Here is a 22,596-nt window from a genome sequence, read left to right on the forward strand (position 1 = left end):
GGCAGGGACACCTCACCCTAGACCATGTCACCCAGGGCTCTGTCATCTACCTGTGTACAGTACATAGAAGGTTGTAAGTCGAGTGAGTACCTTTCTTGTCTTTACCCAGAAGGACAAGTTTGGGTGGGTACAAGGGAGTCTCTGGCATGGAGGGACGGAGTTCCCCTATCCTCATCTCGGTGGGAGGATGTCCAAAGGCTTCCTGGGGAATAGAATAACACAGAGTAAACACAGGAACCAGAATCCCCTGCAAGGAGCAAACATTTCACAGCCTTCTTTTCATCAATGTGACAACACACCAAAGCCCCACTGCATGGGTCATGTCCAGTCATGCTGGTTTGTCAGCTGAACATTCTAGTCAGTCCTACAGGAATACATGTAACAATCCTGGGGCTGAGCTAGTTCTGAAAATGGGAGCAAACCAGATGGAGCTTGCGAGATACATCAAGGCCATGTAAACATTTTGGATGGGGTAAGGGCCACAGAAGTGCAAGCTGCCAGTAGGAATGAATAAAAATTCAGAGCAAACAACAACTTACTTCAGGAGTGAGCATCCTCATTCATTTATGCGTGGCACAACTGCTGCCATGGATGCAGCTGGCCCTGCAGCAATATTTAATTAAAATGACCTTCTCTCTAAAGAGTCTTCTTTGCTAAATTAAAATTACTCAGATTTCATAAACTTCTCACAGAGAGTTCATCAAACCTGCACCTTCAAAGGCTGCCCTGCACAACCGCTGTGCTGGTCTAGCCGGCAACAGGATATACACTGAAAACAAGTTCAGAAGTGGCAGGGAAGCGAGATGTACCCATAGATGTTTTAAATGAGAACATTTAAATTGGGCTCATGGGATAGCTAGGAGGGAATGAAGACACAAAGAGGGAATCCATGGCATTTCTGATCCCTGGAATTGCTCAGAAATGAGGAAGATGCTGACCTGAAGATTGCTGTCTTGGGGACACAGGGTGGGAGTGGCACCTATTGGAGGAACAATACTGGCAACACTGCCCTCGGAATGGAATGGGTGGAAAGGGAGCCCAAGAAGGAACAGAATGGGAAATGCAGTCTGTGTGTGTCAGTGGAATGGAAAGGGAATGGTGGAGACAGGCAGGGCAACACCAGGAAGTAGTACTGATGCAGCCAAAATCCTTGTGGGGAGGGGTAGGAGAAACATGCATCTGCCCAGGAGTGAGAGCTGTGATTTCATAAAGGGATGGAAGTTGGAGAAGGAGAGAATCTAGTAAATGAAAGCAAGCCTTGGAGAGATATAAGGAGAAAATCAATAATTACCAGTATAAATGAGGAAGGAAACAGTTAGGAGAAATATATCTGGGAGGGAACTTGCACTTATAGAGACACTATGAGGATCTCGGTACCCTGACATTGTGTGGTTAAAGGTACTCCAGTGATTTTGCAGAGTGAAGTCAATAAAGGAAAGAGAAACAGTTTAAAATGGAGTACCAAACCCCAAACCACATCACTAAAACGTAAAATGCTACAGTCTGTTTAAACTTACTTGCTTTACTCTGCAGGAGAAAACTTTCAGAGATTTACTCTCCATTAACTAGGGATGTTTCTATCCTTCTGCACTTGGTGTTCTACTGGACATAGCACCATACCAAACCAGGTACCTTGACAGCCCGTGTAATGAACCCTCTCAGTGCTAGCATTTAAGCAACCATAGACCCATACTGATTCTTAAAATGTCTTGTAAAGTCTTATTCAAGACTTTAAACTGCTTTCCCATGCAGAGATCCCGTGCTGTGTATGGTGTTTCTTGCATGACAACAGCGGTGTACATACAACTTAAAGCTACCAACAGTGCAACATTCTTCCAGTGCAGCACAACCCTCTCCTAGTGCAGTGTAACAAAGTGATGCAAACCCACTTTTGAGGAGTACAGAACTGCACAGCATTCACAGTGGGGAATTCTGCACCTCTGAAGCATGGTGCATGGTAACTCTCTTGCGGTACCTCTGAGCTTTTTGCATGCTCTTCTTCCTCCTTCCCAACTGGGATTTCCAGAGTCGATCTATGAGTGTTGTCTGTATCAGACAGGTCACCCTTCTGGGATTCTTTAGTTTCTCTATCTTGAACCTAGAACCCCAATATTGTACCATGAAACTTCTGAAAGTTGTAACTTAAAATGAAGCTACTTGCTGTGAGACAGGAAGAGCCAGCAGTTCCATTTGTGACATAGTGATGAATGCAGGATTTGATTTCAGGTGCAAGATTTTATACAGTTTCCTATGTTATACTCCTGGGTTTTCTCTTCTTTTAGCCCCTCCTCCAGCTATTCCAGCAAAAATCAACACACTTTTGAAAGGCCTAGTCTGGAGTTTGTGAATATTCCATGAGAGTGAAATACATTGTAAAAAACCAAATCATATTCCATTAATTCCACTGTGTTTAAGAGGACATTTTTTCTTACACGCTCAAGAACAAAAGGGTCACTAATAGTAGAAAGAAAAGTATTATTAATAGGACCAATTGCAAGAACAAAGGGAAGAGATAAATGCAATTGTGTTGTGTCAGAACTTATTCATCAGGACTAACCAGGAAAGATATAGGTAGAGGACAGAAAAATATGCTGAGCTATTCCCCAAGAGAAAATACATGGTGAAAACCATTAAAGTAACTGGGAAAGAGAAATATCACCTATTATTCATGCTGACAACACTAGAACATCAAATTATAATGTGCGGAAATGGGATTCTTGAAATAATCTAACTCTTGGAGTCTGCTTGCAAAGAATATGAAGACTTGGAGCAGAGCAGATGGGGGCTCTGGGCAGGCACAGCACACACAAGGCACAGGAATGTGGGACCATTAATGATGGGTCTGTTCCAGAGGAACAATTAAATACATGTAGAGGGTTGGCAGCACTTATGAACAGGAGGGGGCCAGGTCAGCCTGAAGAATGACTAGAAAGAATTGGAGGAGCAAAGAAAAAAATCGATCAAGGCAAATGTTACCTGGTCCAGATTTTAATGCAAGAATAAAGGAGATCACAGGAAGTGTAGGAACAAACACAAGCAGAAGCTACCAGAACATCCCCAGACACGTGGGCTTCTTTCGTGACAATCCCTGTTAGTGGCGTGGCTTTGTAACAAAGCCTCACTGAGCCACTTATGCTACAGCCTCTGCACAGAAAGCAGCAGTGCTTGCACCTCTCATAGAATCATAGAATAGTTCGGGTTGGAAAGGACCTTAAGATCATCAAGTTCCAACCCCCTTGCCATGGGCAGGGACACCTCGCTCTAAACCAGATCACCCAAGGCCTCATCCAACCTGGCCTTGGACACTGCCAGGGATGGAGCATTCACAACCTCCCTGGGCAACCCATTCCAGTGCCTCACCACCCTAACAGGAAAGAATTTCCTCCTTATATCCAATCTAAACTTCCCCTGTTTCAGTTTTAACCCATTACCCCTTGTCCTGTCACTACAGTCCCTAATGAAGAGTCCCTCCCCAGCATCCCTATAGGCCCCCTTCAGACACTGGAAGCTGCTCTGAGGTCTCCACGCAGCCTTCTCTACTCCAGGCTGAACAACCCCAACTTTCTCAGCCTATCTCCATACAGGAGGTGATCCAGTCCCTGAGCATCCTCGTGGCCTCCTCTGGACTTGTTCCAACAGATCCATGTCCTTTTTATGTTGAGGACACCAGAACTGTACACTGAGCAGTCTTCTCCTGACAACATCACAGTGAATGCTCTCTGAAGCTCAGCATGTGAAAGGCTGCTGTGCAAGCTAGCAATTATCAGACTGAGGTAAATAAAACTCAGTCCTCAATCCAGGAATGCAGAGAATTACCCCAAAACCTAGGATTATCCCGGAAGAAAGCAGAAGGGAGGATCTTCCACTTGCTCCTCAACCTCTCCCACTCTCTGGCTGCAGTGGCAGCTTCCAGAAAGGCCACTTTCAGCAGCCATTAGATCTGAAGGCTCTCCCAAGAGGGATGCTAATACAAGATATAACCGAACGGGCATAAGGAAAACTTCTGAATGTGAATATGGAATCTGAAAGTGTAAGAATGAAGAAACCCTACCTTTCCTACCTGCAGAGCTGACACAGCAGCCAGCACATTACAGCACTGATGCAGCAAGCTCTCAGCTTTTCAGCTCCAGCAGCAATGTCAGACACATGCTAGAGCTTCAGAAGGAGACATCATTACATGAGGAACAGACTGGGCAGAGGTAGTTTTGGAGTCCCCATAGTGAACACAGATATAGCAGATCCTGGAAAAAAGTCATCCTGGAAAAAAGCTGCAGGTAGGGCACAGTGACTGTTGCTGCCGTGTGCTCTTGCCTTGCAGGCAGATGGACCTACAAGTAGTTGGAGGAATGCACCCATTGACCTTGCCTATCCAGGTGATCAGAAATACAGCCAAGGTGATGCACCCCGGAACTCGCCAGAATTACCCATCACCAAAGAAACCAAAGTTAGAGATCCCCAGTTTGCAAAGGTGCAGTTTAGACTGAAAATTCCCATTTCCTGTAGTTCAGTCTCATCTGGGTAAGCCTGCTAGCTGACACGGTCAGGATTCCACAAAGACAAACTCCAGAGCTTCATAAACAGAGCTTATCCAACCAGTCATCAGTCGTGTACTGCAGAGGACCTTCAACATCACCCTCAGTCGCAAACAAGGAGAGGCTCTTGTCCAGCTCTGTGCGTGGGCTTCACTGTGAGGACAGAAGTCTCAGCACTGCCCTGAGTTGCAACACCTTGATTCGTGAATTGCAGTCTCCCATGTGTGGAGGAAACAAGCTTCTGCTGCTCTCTGTCTTGATGGAACTGCACCCGGGTGCATACATCTCGTGTCCATGCGCTGTGTGTGCAAGTGCACAGATGCCATGCCCAGACACGGAACACTGCACCTCCTGCATCCTCATGCAGAGCAGTAGCCTCATGGGGTCAAGAAATCTCTTTTAGGGAAGGCAGCTGTACCTGAATACAGCCCTGAATAATGCCCCTCCAATCCAGACACTGAAATAAGGTCAGGCAGAATTCAAAGTAACTGAAAATGAACTTAAAGACATTTGACATCCTATCTGAAGGAAGGTCTCCTGTGAGCCAGACCTCCAGATGAGGAAATCTTTACTTCCTTCCTCCTTTGACAAGGGCATAACCTCAGTAAAGATCTTTTGTGCTGTGGAGAAACCCAAGCTGCTATAATGAGGGTATTTCTGATTCCTGGTAAAATACAGGTAATTCTGCTGCAAAGAGCTCATCAACACATGGGCTTAAAGCAGATACAAGCCAAAACTGTAGCACATATTCCTCTCCCAACCAGGAGAGCCTGTCATGGCACATCTTATTAGTGGAAAACAGCTCTCAAGGTAGCCACATGGACTGAATCGAGTGAAGCCAGGCATCCTGAGGGAACAAACCCCACAACCCAAACCCACACAGTGACAAGGTCAGCAGTTAGAAGGATCAAGGTCTGATGCTGACTGAGATGAGGTGAAGGTCTCAGAAGATCCCATACAGCTCAGGCTGTATTCTTCTAGCTCCTATCACTAGGAACTGCACTGGATCACTTCAAGAGTGACAGTCTCTACTTTTTACACAGTATTAGTAGACCTGCTTGGAATTAACACAGAGAATGGAACGCTGTAGGCTGGACTAGGAAGAGGTTGGTTTGATCCAAAGCTGAGAGTTATACAGAAGCATTTCCAGTTTATTTCCCAACCCATACATCTCAAGAGTACCAAAACTATAAAGATCTTGATTGAAACCTGATTTGAGGCATTTCTCATTGTTTCTCATGGAATGGCTACACAACACACTGAGTTATCCCAGGCTCTCTTTTGTCCAAAATGCACATCTTGCAACATGAAAGACATGAGGACATTCATGATTAGGACAATGAAGATGTTTATTTGAATACATGATTACTTCAGAAATTGTTTGCTCATTAGAACTGCAGGTGGAGGATGATACGGGGGGTTTGAAATGCAGCTTCTTACTCATTTCAAATGCTTCCTATACTCATGTAGAGACAGTTTTGTGAAGAGATGTGTAAATTAATTGCAAGGAAAACCAAAAGTGATCAGAAAAGAAACCAGCTTTGGCCTCTGAGGATGAAAAGTGAGCGGTGCACCTGAAATCAAATTACCTTGTTATTAGAAACTGTCTTCAGCCTAAATCTACATCAGAACACACCTGCAATTTCAAACTGTATTTAACTCGAGGCTTGAGATCATGTCTCCTAATTATCTGCAAAGAAAATGGAGCTTAATTATGTCTTATTTAACGTGTTATAACTGAAATCATGCTAATATTATTCACAAAATCATTCACCTTTTTTCCAGCTTCTCATGCCTCCTCTTTATCCTCACACAGGAAGCCAAAGAGACCAAAATGTATGCAGCATCCTGCTTTACAGCCACAACATCTTCCCAGTGCCATTACTTGTGTGAGTGACAAGAACTCTTTTTTCTCTTCTCTAGTTGAGGAGGTAGTTGTGTAACTAATCCAGATGGTCCTAGAGGTCCCTTCCACCCTGGTGTTCTATGATACTAGTCCTGACTACCACCATCTTCACTATTACACTATTGGAAGATGAAAAAAATACATCTTCACTTGTCTGCTGGCAATAGCCATGTGCTTACATCAGTTGCTCATGGTAGGAATTTCAGCAGGAGATTGCAATCACACCATTTAATTGCACTTCAGGAGTTACTGCAGCCTCTTCAGCAATACAACTGCTTTTATAGAACGCTTTCTGTAATGCCCATGAACATTCCCAGGAAAACCAGACAGGACTATCCTCCTGTTGCAAAAGGGAATGCAATGCTGTCAAAGAATGAAATGTAAGAAGGAAATTTGCCTTCACCCTTTTCTGTGTTAGAAAACAGCCTGTATAACACAAGCATCTCACAGTAACCATAGTATTTTATGGTGTTTTTGCAATTTACTCGTTCCTTACACCTCCATAACAGAGGCTTCACCGTGCTCTGTGCAAGCACAAGACACTTCCATGGCTCAGTAACGTTTTAGTTTAACAACTGAACATTCAGTTGAGCTGTACTAAACATTTAGTTCAGGCTGTAGTAAAGCAGTGCAGCCACCTCCTCCTGAAACCATAGCCACAAGACCAAACACCTAATGTTTTTGTCAGATAACACTGATCCAAATCCCACAGAGGTAATATGTTCACAGCAGGGATAATTCAAACCTGCAGAAAGCTATGAAGAATATTCACGTTCAAAAGTTACATGATACAAAATCCATTGCATGTATTCAGCAACAATAGCAGAACACGTCGATGCTCACACCACAGGTCATAAGCTGGCTTAAAGGCCAATCTATACAGTAAGAAAGGATTTAAAGAGTCAAAAGGAGTAACAGTGGAATTTAGGATTTCAAATTTAGATAAAACCATGAATGATTTAAGTATTTTAGCTTGAAGGGCTAATCAGAACTGTGCCTAGATTTGGAGAAAATCCTCTGAAGCCATCTTGAAGAGAAAACTTACGATTTTTGCTTGCTTGGGTTTTTTCCTAGGAAATGCAGTGTAAATGAAACACAGGGCACTGACAGAGCAGCTACAGCAACTGCTGAATACATAAGAACAGCCAACCCATGGTAAGGCTATGGGGAATTGAGGAAGAAAGATTCCTGCACACACAACTAGCCAGAGCCAGGGATATTTCAAGGACAGTGAATTCGGCATAATGTGTAACTAACAGAGGAGGGACAAGTTAATGTGATCATTTCTTTTCCTCATTTCTTTCTTTTCAACATGAAGACTTCATCAAGATTTTCAAGGTGTTCCTGTAGACCTGCCCAAGCTTTTAAACTACCAGTGTGTGCTGCCAGGGTAAGAGATTCCCCTTAGTTGCAAACTGCCTGCGCAGAGCAAGTCATTAGTGTGAACCTTAATGAGGAGGTGCCCTCTGAGATGAAGCTTCAGCTGTTTGTAGCAGCTTTGCACAAGACTGCAGTGTTCAGGAATTCACCTCTCAGTGACTGCATTCATGCTAGAAGTGAAGATGTTGTTACTACACACACTGGCAAACATACCAAGGGCTATATGCTGCAACCTCCTTTAAGTCCCCTCTGTGCAGGGGAAGCCTGATCTAAAGATCCCTGCAGTTGAAGCAGCACTCCTGCTGACTCCATTCACTTGCGACAAGGTCCCTGGCTATCTATCCACTAACACAGTGTGAATAGAAGCAGCAGAACCTAATAGCATTGTGAGGTCAGATGGAACAAACTGATTTGCCAGCAACACATCTGACACAGAAATGCACTTACTGAAGTCTGAGGTGTAAATCATGATCAGGCCACTCTCCTCCTAATCTGCAAGTCATATCACTACAGTTTAGGGCAGTGCTCGTATGTATCAGTAGCTAAACTCAGATCTAAGTCAATTTAAACCCCAAAATTCAGTCTGATAAACTCCGGAGTTTTGGGAAAACCAGAGACTGGATATAAACCTAAATCATAAGTTACAGAATGAACCTAGGAGCTCTTAGGCATGAAGTTCACAGCAGATGCAGCATATCACTGAAGGGAGTTATGTGAGAACCTCATTTTGAACTCTGGAGAGGAACAATGATCCTTTTACATTACCTCCACTGAAATCTCCTTTGGTGCCATGGGCCACTTGTGCTCATACTTGTCTTTCACAGTTTGGTCACTGTTGACGGTTGGTGCTGCGTTCTCAGGCCGTACTCCATGGCTTGTTTTGCCCACCAGATTTTGAACTGATTTTACCATATTCTTTAAATCCTCCGGGTATGGAGTGGGATAACGTTTTAGATTTATTTCAACCTGAACATTCATAAAAAGAATTAAAGCACAAATACAAAATGAAAACAGCATGCAAACGAAAACCATGGTTACAGTACTATGGCTAAGTGCAAATCCCTCGAATCTTAATTATCTCCTTGAGGTAATGCGCTACAATCAGCTATCTTCATGGAGTTTTTGTACTGAAACTTGCTCTCACTTACACTATGTCAACCTGTAATGGAATTTCAGTGACATAAAATAATGGATGGGAATGATTCCCTATAAGCCCATCTTGTGCCCTGTGGGAGTATTGTAGTTAATTCTACATTTTGCTTGAGAGTACTGACATATTAAACCCCACCTTTGAAAAACAGCACTGGTGTAAATGCAGAATTAATTATAATGTGTTCGGTGTTCTGAATTCATCTGAATTATCTATGGCAGCTGAGAACAGACTCTGATCTACCGGGAGCTATTTGCTCTTTGTTGTACAAGTGTGTCTTACTCTTTTCTCATACAAGAAAACAGACTCAGACCACGACAGAAAAGTCACCCAAATGGTACTTTGAGTGCCTGACAGACCTACAGATTTTCCAGAAAGCTTCACATTTAGGTCTATAATTTTTGTCACTCAGAAGTAGAGAAACATCATATTCCCCAAGTGCAAAGCGATGCTAATTTGAAGACAACTCTACAACATCTCAGGGCTGAGTGAAGAGGGAGGAGCAGCTGAGAAGGCCCCTGGGTGTCATCACCCCATCACCTGCGAAGACACCACACTGCCAGCAAATTGCTCTGAGGAGACGGTGCAGCAAATGCCCACATCAGCAGCGATCCAAGCAGGACGGATGACATACGTGATGCTGACCTCCCCGTACACCTCCTGCACTAAGGACCTATTTTGTCTGCTGAACATCGTCACACCCTGTCATGAGAAGAGATGCTGAGGAAACTGAAGTGTACATCCAAACAAAGCATTACCTTGGCAAGGCTGCCTGGGCTGCACAGAGAGTGGGGGCACCTACAGGTCTGTCCCTTGAGCCCTACCACAGATGCTTCCCTCTCAGCACAGGGCCCTCTGCTTCTCAGAGCATCTCCTGCCTCCCCCCACTGCAAACCTGTCCTATCTCCACCACCTTTGTCCAAGCTATGAAAGATGGTTGTGGCTTCACGTGGGATTCACAGGGGAACCAGAAAGCCTGCCCTATGGAGCAGCAAGACTGAGCACATGCACTGGCCACCACACACAGGCAGCTGAAACAGCTGGTGATGGCTGAGCTCACTGCTCTCTGAGCACCTGAATGTGGGGTGGAAATGCAATAAAATCCTTAAATGAGGTAAACTTCCAGCTCCCAGTGCATGTCAGGATAACTGCTCCCAGTTATGAGGCTGTGAAATCTGAAATCACCCCACATTTACCATGTGATAAGTATTGGGAAGCATTTACTACAAAGAAGCTTTTGCCTCATTGTGTATGTAAGATAAGCCAGGGAACTTACTTTTGATAGCCCACTGTTATAGCTGCTGGAATTTAAATTCTTAAAGAGCAGGAAAAAATGTAATTTGGGATTCCAATGAGCATGGGCTGTTCATAGGAAGAGTTTAGAAGCAAAAGCATGATCGATTTGGAAAATAAAACTGTATGAAATACTCGCATACGATTCTGAACCACAACCAAATAAACAGTACAGAGAATTGATTCTGACATGACTTTAACACAAAATGTTACAATGCATGACTGTGATGCCGTATGTTGAGAAGGAATTTCAACAGAAAATAATAAATTAAGTCTGTAAAGTGTTACTAAAGCTCTGGTTGATTTACGGTTGAAAGAAATCGTGTTTCCACGTGGCCTAATGAGGCAACTGCTTTTTCCCAGGATTAGGACTGTGATTGAAGGGTAAGGGCTGCAGACAGAGCCTGCTGAAAGCCAAGCCACAGGGCAAGTTCTCACTTGTACTAGGCAAGGAAGGATTAACTGAAAGGTTTTCCTGAGATAGACAAGTCACAGGCAGGATTTCAGCAAGAGTTTTGTACCACGGTATTAATATTAAACAGTGAATGTTTCACATGGCAGCGGTGGAAGGGGATAGCCACTGAATGCAGATATTTTGATCAGTGATTTAGACTTCTCATTAGAGGAAATCTGTACTCCCTGTCGACACTGCTCTCGCATGTTTAATGCTACATCAAAAGGAGCATGACCCTGAAAGAGAATTTTCAAGCTCAAAATTCTTGATGGAAGAAGCTACTGAGCAATTTCAGTTACCAAATAAATCTGGTTTAACCTGTAGCTGGCTGAGAGTTCAGTTTCAGCTAGGAAAGATCAAAAGTGAAAACTATGCATGTTACAAAACACCACTGATATCTGTGGTTACTGCCTAGTGACAGTTTAAATTAACCTTCAAATTCATCCCATAAAGGTCAGGTAAAACTGCTAAGAGCATACATGTTGAAACCTCCCTTTGGCCTATGGCCACACCGGGATGGTGTGACACACACTGAGTCCTCAGAAGGTTCCAGCAATTACCTCTACACACAGGCTGATGGACAGCTTGGTCAACTCCTTACAACACCCTCATGCTCATTTGTATCTAGAGCTGCTCTGGGTTCAGCAGTAGCAGTCATTTTTCTCCTTCTTAGTGGCCGGTGCAGTGCTGTGGTTTTGACTTTCAGCCTGGGAACAGCACTGATAACACCGATGGTTTTAGTTGCTGCTCAGTGATGTTTACTCTGACCAAGGACTCTGTGAGCCTCATGCTCTGCCAGGGAGGAGGGGAAGCCAGGAGGAAGCAGAGACAGGACACGTGACCCAAACTGACCAGAGAGGTATTCCATACCACAGCACGTCATGCCCAGTATATGAACTGGGGGCAGTTACCCAGAAGGGTTAGATCACGGCTCGGGTCAGGCTGGGTATCGGTCAGTGGGTGGTGAGCGGTTGTGTTCTCTCCCCTTGTTATTTCCCTTATCATTATCATTATTATTGGTGGCAGCAGCAGTGGTTTGTGTTATAGCTTAGTTACTGGACTGCTCCTATCTCAACCTGTGGGAGTCAACACCCTTTCGATTCTTCTCATCATCCCTCTCCGAGCAGGGGGTAGGAAAGATGGGAATGAGCAAGGCTGCGTGGCTGAGTTGCTGTCTGGGTGAAACCATGACAACAGCTGAACTGACAGTACCGGAAAAGAGCATGGACACACCAGAAGGATGCAAATAAACATTTCTATCTTATTCATAGTAACTGGTTTTGAGGTCATTTTTTGATGGCTTGGGCAAAAAGGCTCTTTTCCATGACATGGAAAATACCCCCCCACACACCTCCAGTGGGAAATCCTTTCACAGCCTGGTGAGATTCCCCAGGTTTGAACAGTATTAGGTCTCTGCTTACAGTTTTTACACACTGCAGGTGTTTCTGGGTACCTGGTGCACACACAGTGAGGTACCAGAGAAGAGAGAAGCTCTCCTCAAGGTACACAGGCAGAAGAAATACCTGATCAGCTTCTAGCTCCCTGCTTAGCTTTTCATTTAATAATTCTGCTCCATTTAAGCAATAAATACAGCATCAGCTGCAGAGGTTAGTGGTTTGAACTGATGGGAAGACATTAGGATCATTATTCAAGGCCAGGTTGGATGGGGTTCCTGCTCTAGTGGAAGGTGTCCCTGCCCGTGGTAGGGGATTGGAACTGGATGAGCTTTAAGCTCCCTTCCATCCCAAACCATTCCATGATTCTCTGATTTTGGAGGAGAGGAACATTGGATTTTATGTGGGAATAGAAGAATCTCATCCAGAAACAGACTCAACGTTCTACAACATTGGTTTATGCCCACTCCCTATGGATGAGAGGGAGAACAGGGAAGAACCGCCACTACCAGAGCATCCATTGCACCCCCAGCAGCTCCAGGGCCTGGGATCACACCACACAGAGACATCTGCTCATAGCATGGGCACAGGCCAGCTATTCTTGCTAAGTCCTGTTTCTAGGAAACCTGGAAGCGTGGTGCTGTGCCTCTGCTCCCCTGCTCTCCATGCAGCAGATGGCAGCATTTGAACTGACGTGGGGGAACAGCTCAGTGCATGAAGGAGTTATTTATTCTACAAGAACAGTTTACTCAGAGGAAACATTTGTTTCAGCCATTCACAGTGTTCTGAAATACTTTAAACCCCAAACGGCTAAGTGATGTAGTTCATACATTGCATTCCAGTATTTAAACTAACACTAGCAAATACCATACAATACAATTAAACTCCTCTGTCATCTTACAAAGATTCCCAGATGCTGTTTTCCTTATATGACCCATAAACCTGCAATTCATCTGGGGTACGCTTTCAGTTTAATCCCTTTATTGCGAGGCAAAGGTTGTGTTTGGGCTTCATTCTCTGCTTTATTAAAGCAGCAGAGTCTGTTATCCCTGGTTACAAGAGTTGGATGAAGAGTCCTTGATTGGGAAAACAACTAGGAAGGAAAAATCCAAGATTTCCAAGAGGATCTAAGTGGGATGTTAAATAACTGTTAATAAAGGTATTGCTCATTTTAAAAGGAAAATATGATTTAAACCTCCTGACAGGATTTTTGTCCCTGGCAATACATTTGATGTTGGGTATCTTCCCACAGGTGAAAATCTGCAGTGTTTAAGTGTTTGATCTGGGGTAATGCCTTTATATTATTCAAGAAATAGAAATATTCATGCCATACGCATGTAGCTGGTCCTGACAATATCCTTCTGACGAGGTTTATGATTATGGACTCTACTGAACACTCTGGAATTACATTGCTTTCAGGTAACTGGAGGAGGATATTCATGTTTCGATGATCATTTTTGGTAGGTTACAAACCTGATGAGAGAGACCCTCTCCACTGCACACCCCTGTGTACCCCTGTGAAGCTGCAGAGACCTCATTGACTTTGAGAGGAGCATGGAATCCCCAGTGTGACCGGGTTATTTCTCAGGGCCCAGGTGGTGGGACAGGAATTCCAAGTCCCCCACCCTTCTGTGTTATTCTTGTCTTCGTGACAAAACACCCTGCACTGCAGGAACCCGACATGAGGCTATGGGCCTGAGCTGACGCGGGGAAGTGAAGTGCTGCTGTCTAGACAGCAACAGCAAAAGCAGAATTGGTGGTGTGGGAGAACAGCCATGCTATTCCTCCTCAATCACTGTACTTCAAACACGGTGACGTGTACTTTCTAGGTATTTAGAACTCAAACCCAGCTCAATGCAAGCTCTGCAGCTTGGACCCTGTCCATACCATGTGAATTCCAGAATAAATCAAATAGAACTTACCTTAACTTTCCCTGCATTTTCCTCCTCTTCCTTTTTTTCTTCAAATTCAAAGGCAACAGTCATACGTTGCTGTCTCTGCTCCTCCCACAAAGTAGGGTTAAAACTATCACTGTCTGACTGGAAATCTACAGTTAAATTGCAAAGAGCCATTAGTGCAGCCAGCAGGAGACTGGAAACGATCTAACAGACATGTTCTTAGGTGATCCTGTCACCTGGGGTTATTGGCTTAGAACTGCTGAGGGGGGAAGTGAGAGCAGTAACCCATAACCCATTACAAACAGTGCTTAAGCTTTAAACTGAAGTGAGAGTGATGGGGAACAACAGGGTTTTGATGCAGGTCTGGAGTGGAGGGATGTATGAAAGCTCCTTCAGAGTCCAGTGTCCCCGCAGGTTGAGCCTGCTCTGACCATGTGCCCACCTGCATGGCAGCAAGGCGTACCTTAGCATTTCTGTCCCATGCACACTCAATTTCCAAGTTCAGGTTGTTCCTACAAAGCCATTCTGCTGACAATATAGAGGCCTTGAGGAAAATGTAAATCTGATGGGCTGAGAATAAAGGATTTGTAAACAGGATTCCTTTGGGTATGACAAAACACACACTGGTATGTGTGCACCACCGGCTTTGTGTGTCAGAAGAGACACACACACACAGAACCAGGTCTGAAACCCCTTCTTTTCCCTCCCACTGTTCTTTCCTCCACTATCTGCACAAGCTCTGCTCCTGCCTCTGTGGGCAGAGCTGATGGCATTTTACCTTCATCACTGCGGGGTTGCTGGGGAAACATGTAGTTAGTCAGAACTCGCTGCTTTGTTTCGGGGTGAGCCTCGGTTTGCAGTGGAATGAGAGCCTTGGACTGCACAGAAAGGCAAAACAGAGAACTGTTAATTCACAGCATGTGCGTGGAGAGGAGATTCAGCACTTGATAAATAGAAAATACAAGATTAACTACAATTCCACATGAAAACAAACTTCTCCGTGGACTAAACCAAGGATTACTTTGGTGGAAAAGCCTCCCCTCTCACTCCTCACTTCTGGAATTCCTACCAGGATCAACAGAATCACCCCATCGATCAGAAATCCTGACTGCACATTCAGTCATTCCATGGAGGAAGCTGAAGGCCCAGTGGAGCAGAGCTGCAGCTACACAGCTACAACACCCACTCTGCGGCTGCGCTCTATTTAAAGCTAGGGCTAACAAGGAGAAGATTCATGATGGTTATTAGTTCATCTGAGGCTAGAACTGGTGCCAGATACTGGAGAATTTACATGGGGGCACTCTGACCATCCAGATGTTACTGCTGTGTCTTACTGCAGCTGATGTAAGGGGCTTTGGGCAAAGGGAATGGCTTGAACCTGCCCGAGGGGAGACTGAGCTGAGCTCTTAGGCAGAAGCTCTTCCCTGTGAGGGTGCTGAGGCGCTGGCACAGGGTGCCCAGAGAAGCTGTGGCTGCCCCACCCCTGGCAGTGCTCAAGGCCAGGTTGGACACAGGGGCTTGGAGCAAGCTGCTCCAGTGGAAGGGGTCCCTGCCCGTGATGGGGGGCTGGAGCTGGAGGAGCTTTGAGGTCCCTTCCAACCCAAACCAGGCTGGGATTCTGTGTTTTTCTATTACCCCTCCACTTAATCTCCCCTCCCTTCAGCTGTACCATTTTTTGCTTAGCTATAGAATCAAGAAGTACCCAGAAGGAGCAGTGCAGTAAGCAGCTCCAGTGTCAATCTCCTGACTGCCATGCTCTTGGCTTTGCTGTGATGTGAGGGCCCAGCTGCTTGGTGTGCCCTGGCCAGGAGGCAGCAGGAATGTCATCTGATGTATGAACAATGGAACCTCCCCATCTGCTGGGCTCTGCTTCCAGGAGGGCTTTTTCACGTGGATAAAAGGATGGACTCATTTCTGGTAGCATGATAGTTGGCCCCTGAAGAATTAACCTCATCAACCACAGCTAAAGAGGCGTAGTATCTGACTATGAGCATTAGTGCAAAGTGGGAACAATGAGATTATAAAACTGTATTGAGATTACTAAAACCTGTTAGGTAATGTTTAACATGTCTTTGTGCAAATGGAGTTTTTCTAATTTAGGGTTAAATTATAGAGTTGAAAAATGATTCTATCCATCAGTCCTGGAGAGGGTCAGGACTCATTTCAGTGCTGAGATGCTGGTTGGACTGTTACATTTCTCAGTGTTGCATAAGCTACAGCATTTGTTTTAAAATAGAATCTAAAGAACATACAACTGCAAAGCCAATCCCTTTGGAACAAAGAAAGGCAAACTTAAATGCAAAAGGAACTTAAATGAGAGTTTTCTCCAAAACAAGCCTCAGGGTTCTGGTGCATCATTTACAGACTTAAACTCCCATTGACTTTAATGGAGTTTAAAGTATGCAGCAATGGGAACATGGACTGGGAAAGGGAAAAGGCAGATGACAAGAAGAGAGGCACAGATGGAGTGAAGGATGGAAAGTTTGATAACAAATTCTTACCTCTTGTATTTCTATTTACAAAACGTTCTCTTGTACTTCTGGCCTTGGAGAAGCTTAGCTAAATGCAAGTGATAAATCCTGCAGAGGGGATCTCTCCAAGTTAATAAATGACAGCCAGAGGAATCTAGACCTTGATATGAAAGCATAAAGCTGGACTGGGAGCAACTGCTTGTAAAATTCTCCTACAATCCTGTATTAAATGACAGGTTTCATCTCCAGCCCTGGCTAAGACCTCGTGTTAGTGAAGAAAATCTGAGTACCCAAAGTCATTACCTGGTTGTCAGAGAGCCACAAAGCTGCAAGTTCTTTGAGCTTTGTAAAAGTGAAGGGTAAATTCTTCAGCCTGTGAACGATAATATTGGAACCACATGAATCCATTTGCACCATAGATTCTTTCAAAGCTCTGTGTGTAGCACGTTTATCTTGACCATGCTGAGATTGCTCTGATTTCATCTCCTTATATTCTCTCACTTTTTAAGAAAACATAATTGATTATTAAAGGCCTTCCAGATTTGGAATTTGAAACTACTGACATCACACCCTAAAAGTGTTAAGGAGATACCAATATTTTGCCTTGGCTATAAGGTAACCAAAGTTAAAGCTTATAATGCAGACAACAGGAAAAATCTTGGTCCAGGGAGACTTAGAGGAAAGGCCTTTCAGCTTTCAGGTAACAGAAGTCCTTTTCTTGGACATTTACATTTTGGAACAGAAATACTCTGAACTGATTGAAAATTCGTTTTTGCAGAAACGTTAGGAAAACGATCAAAATATTATAAATATTCAGAGTGAACCTAAATGCCAAAATTAAATGAAGCAGGAAAAAAGTTAACATTTTAGTTATACATGTAAATGCATTTCCTAAGAGTGATCCGAATGTAGGAGTGGGGACAGGATGACTAAATCCTTGTGGAAGCTTCACTCAGGTTTTCGCCACTAATTCTGAACATGTTCTTTTTACTTCTTGGTCTGTGCCAACACGAGAGTGTCCTGACCACACACTGACACTGGCCCATCTTAGTGTTAGGGATAGTGAAGGAGCTGGAGGACTGTAGGAAGAAATGGACTGACCAGAGGACTGCCTACAAAGACAAAAGCTAAATGTGGTTAAGCAGCAAGAAAAGAGGAAAAGCCCTTTCCTGAGAGTCAGACATCCCATGCTATGGAAAGAAAAGCTCTTACAGAGATGTTCTGTCACACCTCAGGTAAGGGTGGCATCGTGCTGCCCCACGCGCAGGGCATCCTCATCATAATCCGTTGCCATCTCCCATCAAATCACCACAACCACTCCTGCAGCCTTCTGCACATTGAAACCTCCCCATACTTTTGGGACATAGGCACCTCATGAGCTTTTACACCACTGCCTCTGCAGTGCTTTGAAACTGTGCCCATTCTGGAATTGGTGGGTGTACTTTTGCCACAAAGTCATTACCTCTGAAGACAGTGTGATTTCAGTGTTATAGCTGTGGAACAGTGCACTATGGACACTTTATGTACTAAGGTTACAAGTTTAAGCTTTAATAGTTAACATAATGATTCTTAAATAGTGTTTAACCATGTGTTTAATGCAGAGCTTTTTTCTGCATAAAAAGAGAGGAGCTTTGGCTTTTCAACTGATACCATCATTTCTATACATTTCAGGATTCAGTGCCAGTAACGTAAGTTTCAAAACTCAACAGAAGCCTCTGTGTGCAGATGTTACTGCTGGTGGCTCAATGCACTCAAGTTGAGAAGTGTGTACCAAAAGGAGAAGCCAAGCTGGTGAGCTTGCTCCAGAAATGGTGTATGGCAAAGGGGAGCTCCAAGCTGGTTTTCCATTTCCATACTCAAAACACAGAACTAGTTATTTTTAATTCTTCTTTGTCTGTAAGCCTGGATACCCCCTTTAAACATCTGAAAAGGCCAGATTTTAAGGAGTCTTTAAAGGAAGAAATCCCCAAATAGAGCTCAAAGAATGAGGGCACCCAAAATCATGGGTGGTTTTGGAAAATGCTCAAGTGAGATAAGCCCCAGCCTCTTTGTCTAACTGCAATTTGGTTTTGAGAACTAAGACTGCTTCATAAATCATGTGCTGTAGGAACATCTCACCCTCATCTGTACTGCCAGTGCTCTTGCAAGCACTCTGACCTTCACCAACAAATGAATTACCAAGTGATTTCATGCTCTACCCAGGGTCAAAACAAGGCCTGTGATAACTGGCACTTACACTGCATTAGTTTAACCATTAAAGGGAAATACATCAATGTTTTTCCAGCTTCATCAGTCAAAACAAGGATATACCACAGCTATAGAGGATCTCAAACATTAGCTCTACATGGATGTAGGTTGATTGCCTCTACATCCTCTAGGCCAGATCCTACTTGCTATAAATCAGCATAACCTGCTGATTTCAAAGAGCCTTCATCCTCAGTAAAGGATTTGGCCTCCTCTGAAGAGAGAAATGTTCATCAGTAACTGAAAAAATGCAATTAATCTGCACAGCTTCCATTGCTCTTGCACATATCCGTAGTCAGTACAGAGAAATAAAACTTCCTGCCTGTGCTGTTCAACAGAGCATTTCTTTTATGCTGAGATGCTGCAACTTCTCACTAGACAGCTTGGAAAACCACGTATGTCATTATTTTTATCAATCTAAGGGAAAATATATTCACAGAACTAAATGAAACTCTAATTGGTTCAGAGATAGCTAATCAAGAAGATGGCCAAATCAAATTGACTTAGAAATCAAAGGCAAGCTAGGCTGTACCAAACTGACTTGCTCTGACTGTGACTGGTATTTTATTCAGCCTGGATGAAGGACTTCTGCATGGGGCCATTTCTCTGCCAGAAGGCTTGACAGAGCAAGGGCAGCAGTCAGGATGGGGAACAGGATGGACAGAAACATGGTCACAGAGCCTACACCCTTCCTTCAGGCATCAGCCCTATGATGTCCTGAAACATAAAGTCCACGGGAAAACAGTATCTCTGCTTGTTCAGGACAATGGCACCAGTTCCAACTGGTGCCTGCTGGGTGTGCTCCCTTGCATGAGCAACAGTTCCATTCCTCTGCAATGTGTTCATCACTAATAACTTCAGTTTGCAATCCCTTACACTGGTGTGTAAAAAGAGCTGAAAACGTGACAGCCAAATTAAAGTTAACTCTGAGTGCTATAGAGATTACCTGTGTGCCCCATCCCTGGCAGTGCTCAAGACCAGGTTGGACACAGGGGCTTGGAGCAAGCTGCTCCAGTGGAAGGGGTCCCTGCCCGTGGCAGGGGTTGGAGCTGGATAAGTTTAAGGCCCCTTCCAACCCAAACCAGTCTGGGATTCCATGATTCACACTAGTTCAGTTAAACTACAGGTTAAATCACATATGCTACTGGTAAATGTAAAAGTTTCAAAGTTATCAATCAAAATACTTCTTTTAAGGTAAATCCTGAGGCACCAACTGATTCTGCAGGGAAACAGCTGTCCGCAGTAACAGTCTGGAAACAACTGAGATGCCAATGCTCATTTATAGTGTTTAATCATCACATAGAATATGTTTTCTTATGAGAAAAAAAGGAGAAGAAATTTCCCTTGAAGTTCCTCAGGTGAATAAAACCAGACCAACCCCAGCACACTTTTTGACATGACACCCCTAAATGTTAAACCACTGTAGCATATGACTTCACAACCTCAGGGAATCTACACACCAGTGTGTTACCATGGTCTGGAGTGAGGACTTCAGTGTAACTCCATCATTAATCCCAGAATATACCTTCTGCATAATCTGTTACATTCTTAAGGGTTAGAGACTTTAAAAATATTATTTATGGGGCACAAGCAAAGGAAAGAAAATGTCACTGATGCTGCATAAATATAGAAACCATCAAATGTTGATATTTGAAGGGTCTCAGGGGGCAAAGGTGGTCTTGGCTTTTGCTGAAGTCTCCTGATGGACATAACCTGAACTACTCTTTCCTGATAATAATCATTTTTCTCATAGTTTTGCAAAATAACCCACTACATATTTGCACCAGGTACTACATTTTTGTTATGTCCTAAGTAACCCAGCTCAGAGGATGGTAAAAGTTTCCCCTGATTATTACTCTGAGTAACATAAATGTACAAAGAGCTTATGGGAAATACCTTCTAGATTCATTGATGCACATATCATGCCTCGGTGACATTCAGAAAGACTTTTTAATGATAACCCAAACATGGAAAATTCATGTGCAAACATGTTGAAAACTGATCATTATAAGCAGCATCACCAGTCAGACAGTGAAGCCCAGAGACAGTTGTGTTTGTGACAGTCCTCCAAGGGAGCTCTCAGCAAATTGGTAATAACAGGGTTTTCAGAGTGCGGAAGTTTGCAAGAGCATGATTTATATTAACCCATCAACATACTGTTCATAAAACCACTGTGGATATACATGGCCAGCAGTAACTACCTCTTTGGCAATGAGCAATACTGTACAATTAAACATCTAGCCAGAAAAAGAAGAGGTACACCAGGGAATAGCCTTGTTTTGAAGAGGTCATGTCATCTTAGGACCTTTTTTGTCTAACTTCTGTGGGTGAGATTCAGAGCAGCAACTGAGTTCTGACCCCAGGACAGAAGCAGTGCAAATACAGAAAGGTGATGATTCTTTGAGCTCTTCTTTAAGCACAATCTAAAACTAAAAGAAAGGTTACTTACCAGTAACCGATGCTCTTTGAGAAGTGTAGCCCAAATGTACATTCTAACAATTCTACCTCTCAATCACAGGACTCATACCTGGAAGGACTCTGAGGAGAGAGGAGAAGCAGATGGAAGACAAATGTATATGTGGACTACACATTGTGAAGAACACCGGTTACTGGTAAGACATCGTTTTTCTTTGAATGAATCCCATGGGTACTCTTAACAGTGACTGAATCCAAGCAGCTACCCCCAGGGACTCATTACGTGCTGGAGGTCTTGGTATCTTTTGTACTATCTTTTGTACAAGTAGTAACTGCACAACTACTTATCAAATGCTGCATCGGTTCTCGAAGCACTGGAGATAGTGTTATGGCTGGCAAAGGCCAGGATGAACCTCCAGGTAGCTGCATTGCAAGTACCTGGAGCCAAAACTTCCCTGACTGCAGAAGGTGAAGCTCCCCGAGCTCTGGGTGCTTGCACACTAACCCTCCTTAGGCTCCACCTTCAGCAAGTCAGGATTGAACCCATCACTGCCTTTTAGTGTGTAGAGACAACAGAATATTGCATTTCCCAGAGATGAACAGGGTTGAAAAGGTTTGGACCTGTAAAGATCAAAGGAGAAAGGACTCCCAGCTATGGAGATGGGAAGTATAGATACAGCCTTAGAGTGTACGGCATGAGAAAGAAAAGCTGGGGTCTATTTCCCTGGTTAAAATGGAATTCTAATGTGAATATTTGAAGAATGTCCTGGAATTAAATCAGCTTCTGGTCAGTTACAATAGCAAGGTGATGGGGGCCTGCAGGAGATACTGAGCACGAGTGAAAGTTTGTAGTAGCCGAAAGTATCATCCATCCAGGCTACTTGCAGAGAGTCACGGGGATAAAGACGATGGCATAAGAGGCTACTGGATACGAAAGTGCTCCATTTATGGTCACAGCTGTACACACGAGAGGTGAAATCTGGCATGTGATGGAGTAGATGACCCTGAGGTACCATTCACCGGGATGAACCTCCAGGGGATAGATCCCCAAAGACTGTGTTCCCTTTGTAAAACTACACATCCATGACAAGAGTCTGTTCCCTCTGTGAGAGAAATAAAGTGCAAAGACACCAAGGAGCCCATCACCATGGAGTGAAGCACATGCACTGACCCCCTGGCTCTAGAACTGCCTTTCTGTTCTGCTTGTGTGTCTGTCTCCTCTTCCAAGGGCTCCAAGGGGTATCCAGGAGAAGAGCTGGGGTGCTCTACCTCCTATGTCACAGGTGAAGCAGGAAGAGCAGAGGTGCAAAACTGGTGTAGTGACATGGAACAAGCAGAGGCCAAGTATGCTCCTTATTAGCACAGACATGTGGACTCATTCAAAGAAAGAATGGATATTGCCTTAATGTTGGTATGAATGGGAAACTGGGAAACCAGAAAAGTCAAAACAATGTAAAAC

At 44.0% G+C, this 22,596-nt stretch overlaps 1 protein-coding gene across 9 annotated transcripts in view; it reads right to left on the minus strand.

Moving 5' to 3' along the window:
• LRRC7 (leucine rich repeat containing 7) overlaps positions 1-22,596 on the minus strand; it is a 402,104-nt gene that overhangs the window by 259,144 nt on the left and 120,364 nt on the right. For 6 of the 9 annotated variants that reach the window (XM_061366413.1, XM_061366411.1, XM_061366412.1 and 3 more), the window contains 5 exons: positions 16,782-16,851; positions 14,786-14,885; positions 14,032-14,156; positions 8,584-8,784; positions 91-202 (listed from right to left, as the gene is read on the minus strand). In XM_061366413.1, coding sequence (XP_061222397.1) covers positions 91-202; positions 8,584-8,784; positions 14,032-14,156; positions 14,786-14,885; positions 16,782-16,851 — 608 coding nt within the window. Of the gene's footprint in view, positions 1-90; positions 203-1,975; positions 2,099-8,583; positions 8,785-14,031; positions 14,157-14,785; positions 14,886-16,781; positions 16,852-21,158; positions 21,261-22,596 lie in introns of those variants that run through there. The other 3 variants (XM_061366419.1, XM_061366414.1, XM_061366416.1) reach the window with 3 other exon arrangements.

The sequence above is a fragment of the Neopsephotus bourkii genome, unplaced genomic scaffold (genome assembly GCF_033783945.1).
Source record: "Neopsephotus bourkii isolate Nb327-2 ecotype Australia unplaced genomic scaffold, CSIRO-AGI_Nbou_v1 NB_1331, whole genome shotgun sequence".
In the NCBI taxonomy this organism is placed as follows: Eukaryota; Metazoa; Chordata; class Aves; order Psittaciformes; family Psittacidae; genus Neopsephotus; species Neopsephotus bourkii.